The sequence below is a fragment of the Pelophylax lessonae genome (assembly GCF_965119305.1).
Source record: "Pelophylax lessonae genome assembly, chromosome: 7".
Taxonomy (NCBI): Eukaryota; Metazoa; Chordata; class Amphibia; order Anura; family Ranidae; genus Pelophylax; species Pelophylax lessonae.
In genome coordinates, this window is record NC_138774.1 from 169,497,689 (window position 1) to 169,506,334 (window position 8,646).

The 8,646-nt window shown below is 43.0% G+C and overlaps 1 protein-coding gene across 1 annotated transcript; it reads right to left on the reverse strand.

The window, feature by feature from the left end:
- Positions 1-4,286: 4,286 nt before the first annotated feature.
- On the reverse strand, positions 4,287-7,978 carry LOC309560814 (protein shisa-1-like; the record flags this gene model as incomplete). The annotated part of the gene is made up of 2 exons (XM_082264490.1): positions 4,287-4,813; positions 7,702-7,978. 2 exons carry the CDS (start codon positions 7,976-7,978, stop codon positions 4,287-4,289), a joined length of 804 nt encoding a protein of 267 aa, XP_082120616.1.
- Positions 7,979-8,646: the final 668 nt, after the last annotated feature.

Below are 8,646 nucleotides of genomic sequence, written 5' to 3' on the forward strand. Positions count from 1 at the left end.
TATTTTCAGGGCATTTTTGATTGTACTTCCTCCTTCTCCCCCCTTTGTGGCCACGACCGCCAACATCACTTCACCTTTGCATTGCCTACTGGGAGCTGTTTGTCATCACTCACAGGAGGCTGGAATAACAAAACTCCCAGAACACTCCCTGGAATCAGGAAGAAGGACACAGCAGATTACACTGCGGCTTCAGATGCCCACGCCCAGGCAGCATTTTTAAAAGTAAGATTTTGACTAAAATCCAATACTGTACACCTTGTAAGTATGAGAATAGCGGTTCTGTAAAGGGCGATGGATTAGTATTATAGCGATATTGTTACTTAAAAAAAGGTATTTGAGGCCGGAACTCCACTTTAAATACCTTTTTCTTTAATATCTTTTGACAAAATGTTTTTCTCCCTTCATTCTCAAAATGGCCCTTGGTTGCCCATCATTTACTCCACTAATGCCCCATACACACGTGCAGATTATCTGAAGACTTGTCTGCAGACGTAGGCTGGCCATACACTATACAATTTTCTTGTTCAACTTTCCTTTAGATTTACCAAAACCATATATAAGTTCAAACCTGAACACTTTCAATTTGTATGCAATCAGGCAGGCCCTTGCACTACATAGAAAAGGTAAATCTGAAGACAAAAGTCTTCAGATAATCTACACGTGTGTACGGGGCATTAGGCCTTATGTACATGACCCATCTGAAAAACCCCTGCATTTTTATGGCAGCAGCTCAGACTTTTAGGGGGAAAAAAAAAAATCTCTCCATCTGGAGAGATCAATTTGCATTTTAGTAGTGTACAGCATACAAAGCCATCTTTAGAATTTAAAGAAGATTTACTTCTCTACAGCTTTAGGTTTATGCAACAATACCATCCATTGTACCTGGAAAGTAGTACACTCACATTCAATAGTTTCTATTAGCTTGTGCATAATCCCTTAGAATGCAAAGCCAATGTTCATTAGCACCTCAAGCAATTTGTATTGTTCTCCCAGGACAAGACTGCTGCTTCCATGTAAACCTTGGGGCTACAAGTAGGCTCTGGTTTAATTTGGAAGCACCTGGGTTGAACAAGCTCATTTTCACCTTACCTCACTCTGGCAACAAAAGGAGTTATTGGTTTCATGTATTAGGAAAAAAAAAAAAAAAACCCACATGACCAAATATTTAAAAAAAAGTATGCATATACTTTTTTTTTTAATGGAACTCTGCAAGTCAAACTCATAAGGTTTTGATATAGATGCTTATGTTACAGAGGGTACATGAAAGCTCCATACAGAAACAGAGCCATTACCAGTGGTGGATTATATAGTGAGGCATGTCCTATTAGACAGAAAATACATGGGCTGTATACAGTTATGAAGTCCTATCAACTAGCATATAAATTCCTCTTTAAAAAGGGGTCAAGATTACAAACTCTAATGCACCCTTATATCCCCCTGCCCAATACACACGATCCAAAAATTGGACATAATAAAAACTACCACTTTCAAAGCAATCGTATGATAATTGGATCATTAGTACAGAGCCGATCACAACAGTTCATTTGATATTTTTGGATAGGACAAGCATAAATATTTCTCATACGATTCTCGTTTATTTACTACAGTTGTTCATAAATACAAAACAAATACACCACTTCTGAGGTTTTATTCTGTAGTATGGGCATTTTCATAACCTCTCCATTTTCAACGTGCAAGTAAAAAAAAAAAAAAAATTTTGTTGTATGATTTTTTTAGATCATGTGTATGGGCCCAAAGAAATGTAAAAAAAAAAAAACACAACAGGGCACGAATACTACCTTCTGAGACCATTTGGGTTTTGCTTTTTAAAATACCCCAAAATTAGCCTGAATAGATTAAATAACGTGTACACAATCCACCAGACAAAAATCTGTTTATTTTTACAGCAAGAATAAATTGCAATCAACATTGAAAGTTAAACAGCACGCTCCTTTTCCAGAAGCAAATAAGAAAAAAAAAAAAACCCACATACAACATCCAGCATGGCTGCACTACCATTGAGATACACGTGCTGCCTTCACCTGCCTCCCCAATCTATGTGTAGACTAATCCTTATAACGGATGGTGCGGAAAACCGAGGCCAACCCCCTCCAACATGTTCTGTAAGGACATTTTCAGCTGCATTAAAATATGTCCAATCACCAAGTTGTAGGGGGATCTCAGTTAAGCACGCTTCCTGCCAGCATCATTGAGCTAAGGGCAGATATATTCCATGGGAAAATGCTACATGAATTTGCCCTTAATCAAGATGGCCACAGCCAGACACTAGGAGGAGGGGGGGGTTGTTTCTCAAAGTGATTTCTCAGCAAAATTAAGCATGGGAGACATTGATGGATTGGGTGGGAGTTTGAATATTAAAAAAGTCAAAAGTATTTTTGGTTTGTGGTGCTCACAGCCAGTGTAGTTCTACTCTAAGAAATCCAATAGAGAACGGTTTGGGACAACTGGATCATAATTAAGCAGGGACTGATCCATGTATGGGCACAGAAGTCATCTACCTAGCGACATATATACAACCACCATGTCAAGTTTTCCCTGCTCGGTCAGTGCTGCAGGCCAGAGCCTGCAATGCTGATCAGTGTTTTGTGACAGCAAGGAAGTCTCCTCACTGTCCGTACTATAGCTCAGCAGGGAGGATTCCTCCATCCACTGTGTGTGTGTGTGTGTGTGTGTGTGTGTGTGTGTGTGTGTGTGTGTGTGTGTGTGTGTGTGTGTGTGTGTGTGTGTGTGTGTGTGTGTGTGTGTGTGTGTGTGTGTAGGAGGGAATAGTCAGTTTTTGTTCAACCTCCTGACTAAACAACTAATCTTTTGGGCTGCTTAAAAAAAATGGATTTCCCCTTGCTTATTGCATCACTAAAATGGGTGGACGGGACTAAACTGACAGTAGTTTTAACTATTCGCTAGAGGGGGAAAAAGTTATATTAGTGCACTTTGGTTTGGATTCTATGGCTTTTACAGACTTCTGTCCAAGTAGTACAGGTTCAGTACTGGAGCACCCCCTTAAACAGGCAAACTACTGCACTAAGGTAGCCCCCAGATCCACCGAGGGGCCTGCTGTACCCTGCAGGACATCTTTTATTTCCTACAAAGTAAAATAGAACTCTAAAAACATTAACAAGCACCAATTTCAAACATCAACATTTCAAAACACGACTGTTACATTTAAATAACCCTGCCAGGTTTGGGGAAACTTTGGTCAACCAATTTCATTCTCATGCTAATTGCCTAAGGTTGTGCTAGGCAAAATGGCTTAATGTTCAAAGTACACTATCAGTAAAGATAAGGAGCCAAGATTGCATTCTTATTCCAAGGTCTGCTAGTCCAAGTATTGAGTGGCATAGAAAATAAAAAAAAAAAAAAAAAAAAAAAAATAATTATATATATATATATATATATATATATATATATATATATATATATATATATATATATATATATATATATATATATATATATATATATGGAACTAGCATTTTCAATGGCAGCTCCCATATCCCTTAAAGGTTTACAAAAAAAATAAACACACAAATTCTCCAAACCTGGCTGAACCCCTCCTTGGGTGAAACTGTTTTCCAGGTTTCTAGTGCAGGTTAGACAATACAGAGAAACTGACTGGTTGCTATTATCAGTTTTTTGGAAACTGTTCAAGTGAAGAACTAGCGAGGAGATGAATTATGGACCACATCTGCACCTTGGCATCTCCCTGCTGGGTTCTGTTAACCATTAGAAAGTGAAATCTAAGTACATCATAAAAAGTCACCCAAGCAGCAACAGACCAGCTTCTCATTTGCCTTCATTCCAGTAAGTCAATCCCACCCAAAACAATTTTTTAATATAAAAACCCCCTTAAAAAAGCACCACATATGTTTTAGAACCTAAAAATTTTCTAGATATACTTTAGAAAAATGTTATTTGCAAGTTTCTCAAATAAAGCTTAGTGGTTTCTTTGGACGATGCCCTTTGGTCAATATTCCAAGAGGAATCTTGGCTTAAATGTAAACAGTTACTCTTGATTGCCGATTCTCCCGAACAGAAAGTCAGTTTCTAGTTCAGACGTCAGATAAATGTGTAAAAGCCATAAAAAAACATAATAAAAAAAATAAAAAACCTGGGAGACATTCAGGTCATGGTCTTTGGAGAAAAACAGACCAAAAAATTGGGTATTTCATACTCAAAAACTAACTGTCTTTGAAATATTAAAGGAGAGCCAGTCTACTGTCTGTAGTTTTTGGTCTACTACCAGAGACTAGATGCTCTATATAGGCTCAGCACTTAGCTGCCTCATCTGTCACAGGTGGGTCAATATGCTGGTTCAGTGGAAGGTAGTTATTGGTAGACTGTGGGTAGCAGTTCCTGGCATCAATGTAAGTAGCTGGGGTCATTAGTATAGCATGATCTGCTGGCACAGCATAATTGATAAATGGCGGTTGTAGAAAAGGTGGTGCTGTACTTGCATGATGCATAAATTGAGCATTTGGTGGACAAGCCATGATGGGAAAAGCTTGGGACATATTCATATACAAATTCATATTTTCAGTGCCCATAGAGCAAAGATTTGGAGGGCCGTTGCCGAGGGAGCCACGAGGTGCAGAGGCGGAGCTAGAACTGGAATGTCTCGATGTGTCAGTAGATGCTTCGGTGTCCAGGAGTCGGCTTTGTTGGGCAGGAGCACCAATTGGTGTCCCTTCCTCAGGTTTCAGACATCTGCAGCAACATACCCCCACAAGTGAGCCCACAATGACAAAGGTCACGAACAGACTGCCAACCAGGAGAAAGGGGAGGTAGATGGGCACTAAAAAAAAAAAAAAAAAATATATAAGAAATAAGATTAAAAAAAACTTTTAACTAAGTGTTTGTACAAGTAAAAACAGGTTAACAGACATTTCTAAATAAGAATAGTGATGGCAACAATGGGAATAGTAAGCCTGCTATAGGACAAGCAGATCCCCCAGTAATGGTCCAGCCTCATCCAATACTAACCATACAGGATTATACAGTGAAATCTATTAGGCTGACTATACAGGATTCATTTTCTTTCATTCAGCAAGCAGGTTAAAATAAAAAGAACAAAAACTGATTCCCCCATGGAGGTATGATATTCTGACAGCGGGGAGACTTCCCCCCTCAAACAGAATAGCAGACAGCACCAATCGAGCAAACATTTTCCAACAGGCTGGTTGTACAGAAGCCGATCGAGTGATCAACTTTTGTACAAGCAGTGTGCCTGTAGATGGATCGAATGCCAGCATCAGCCCAGATTCACACGTGGCAAGTTTAAATGTGTGCGATTCTCAAAGTGCAACCACACTCAAAATGAAGAATTCCATTATTCTTGGATGGCCTGTTCACGCCTGAGCGCTGCGACCCTTGTAGCCTGTTTCATGAAGCTTCTTTGGGGTAGAATTACCATATATACTCGAGTACAAGCCGAGTTTTTCAGCAGGTTTTTTTTTATGCTGAAAAAGCCCCCCTCGGATTATACTCGAGTCACTGGCTCACTTACTTTTAAAAATGGCGCTGCCCGGCGCAAACATGTCATCGTGCATGCACTGTCTGCCCGGGAATAGCCGAACGTGTACGGGCTTTCCCGAGTATCGGCGGCGCATGCGCGGTGACGTGTTGGCACCATTTTTAAATGTAAGGCGTCTCACCGACAGGTAAGTGAGACTCCTCTGCAGCCCCTGCATTTCCTCATGCAGTGCTGCGGGCATGGTACAGGACATTCTCCAGTACCATGCCCGCAGCACTGCATCTCCTGTGCCTTTCCCGTTCCTACTGTGCCATGACCTGTGCCATACCTGTACCATGCCTATACAATCACCTGTGCCATGCCTATACCATGCCCACTGCCCTGCATCTCCTGTACCATGCCTGCAGCCCCTGTTTTGTGTCTTGTGGTGGTCTAGTTGGGTCCAGTAGCGGCTGCATTTCCCACCCTAGGCTTATACTCAAGTCAATACGTTTTCCCATTTTTTTTTTGGTAAAATTAGAGGCCTCGGCTTATATTCGGGTCAGCTTATACGGAACATTTTTTTGGCCCCATAGACTTTAGGAGCGCCTGAAAAAAAAAAAAAAGAAATAAAGCATTTAAACAGGTGTTCCCTATGTGCTACCATTTAAAAAGTGTACCGCAGTGATCTTCAAACTGCAGCCCTTTGCTTTCCTCGATTCAGCCCTTGGAGCACTATTCCATCCACAACTAACCTTGATCCAGCCCTTGGAGCACTATTCCATCCACAACTGACCTCAATCCAGCCCTTGGAGAACTATTCCATCCACAACTAACCTCAATCCAGCCCTTGGAGAACTATTCCATCCACAACTGACCTCAATCCAGCCCTTGGAGCACTATTCCATCCACAACTGACCTCGATCCAGCCCTTGGAGAACTATTCCATCCACAACTGACCTCAATCCAGCCCTTGGAGAACTATTCCATCCACAACTGACCTCAATCCAGCCCTTGGAGCACTATTCCATCCACAACTGACCTCAATCCAGCCCTTGGAGCACTATTCCATCCACAACTGACCTCAATCCAGCCCTTGGAGCACTATTCCATCCACAACTGACCTCGATCCAGCCCTTGGAGCACTATTCCATCCACAACTGACCTCGATCCAGCCCTTGGAGCACTATTCCATCCACAACTGACCTCGATCCAGCCCTTGGAGCACTATTCCATCCACAACTGACCTCAATCCAGCCCTTGGAGCCCTATTCCATCCACAACTAACCTCAATCCAGCCCTTGGAGCACTATTCCATCCACAACTAACCTCAATCCAGCCCTTGGAGAACTATTCCATCCACAACTGACCTCGATCCAGCCCTTGGAGCACTATTCCATCCACAACTGACCTCAATCCAGCCCTTGGAGCACTATTCCATCCACAACTGACCTCAATCCAGCCCTTGGAGAACTATTCCATCCACAACTGACCTCGATCCAGCCCTTGGAGCACTATTCCATCCACAACTGACCTCAATCCAGCCCTTGGAGCCCTATTCCATCCACAACTGACCTCGATCCAGCCCTCGGAGAACTATTCCATCCACAACTGACACCAAGGATAGGGGAACTATTCCTCCCATTGATCAAAAATAGGGCACTAATCCTTCCACCAAAACCAATGATGGGGCATTCTCTGCTCCCACTGTCCACAGTCAGCCCCCCAAAAGTCTGAAGGGCACCTTTGTTTAGACAGTTTGGAGACCCCAGGTCTACAGGGTCAAAGAAACCCTTCTAAATCACATGAAAACGCTCAGGTGTGAATGGGGTTCACATTTTCTGAAGGGACAAAAACAAAATTAACTCTTAGATTTCTGAGCATGCTGGGAAATCCCTGAAATAGCTACTAAACTCTCACCCATCCTAATCTGAGTGAAGCATCGTCTCTGCTCAATACCAGCAAGGAATACTTCCACTTTTCTGGCAGATCCTCCCTCCATGGATCAGATGGCACAATGTTACATCCCGCATGTACTTCTCACTACTAAGAACTTTCCCTGCAGACAAGGAGTCCAGCTGAGCTCCATAGACTTGGGGTTCTCCATAGGCTGAGGCCCCCCATGTGTGCCCGGAGAACCCCGAGTCTATGGAGCCCGGCTGAACTCCTTGCCTGCAGGCTTCAGTATATGAAGTCCGGGAGAAGTCCATGTAGGAGAAGCAGGGACTTACCTGTGGCGGGTAGTGGCGGGGATCGCTCCCCGGGCTCCTCGTCCATTTCCTCGCTAGGACACAGTCCCTGCTCCAGCCTGGACTCGCTGGCCGTACAGCAATAGCGGAGAGTACACGATCCGCAGCAGTAGGTGGCCTCCGGGGGGTCATAGCGCTCCGGGCACTGGAATCCGGGGTGCCATCCTCTATAGTGATCCCTCCATCCATGGCAGTATTCTCCAAACTCCTGACCGGCACAGGACACCAGCAGAAGCCCGAACACCAACACTGGGAACATGCTGGACGGAGGAAGCGGATAATGAATGATGATGATGGCTGGGGAAGGTGATGAGTTTTATCAGCTGCTCTAATGACCTCCCTCCCCTCCCCCACCACTCAAATTAAAGCCATCCTTCCTTCCAGTGAGTGTCTGATCACCTAATGGGAATCCCTCCCCATCCCATAATGACATCAACAAGTGGCTGCAATCCCACGTGTCATATACATAGCATGTCCTCCAACATGTCATATACATAGCATGTCCTCCATACAGCATGTCATATACATAGCATGTCCTCCAACATGTCATATACATAGCATGTCCTCCAACATGTCATATACATAGCATGTCCTCCAACATGTCATATACATAGCATGTCCTCCAACATGTCATATACATAGCATGTCCTCCAACATGTCATATACATAGCATGTCCTCCACATAGCATGACATACAAATATCATGTCCTTCACATAGCATGACATACACATAGCATGTCCTCCACATAGCATGGCATACAAATAGAATGTCCTCCACATAGCATGACATACAAATATCATGTCCTTCACATAGCATGACATACACATAGCATGTCCTCCACATAGCATGGCATACAAATAGCATGTCCTCCACATAGCATGGCAAAAAAAAATAGCATTTCCTCCACATAGCATGACATAAAACTA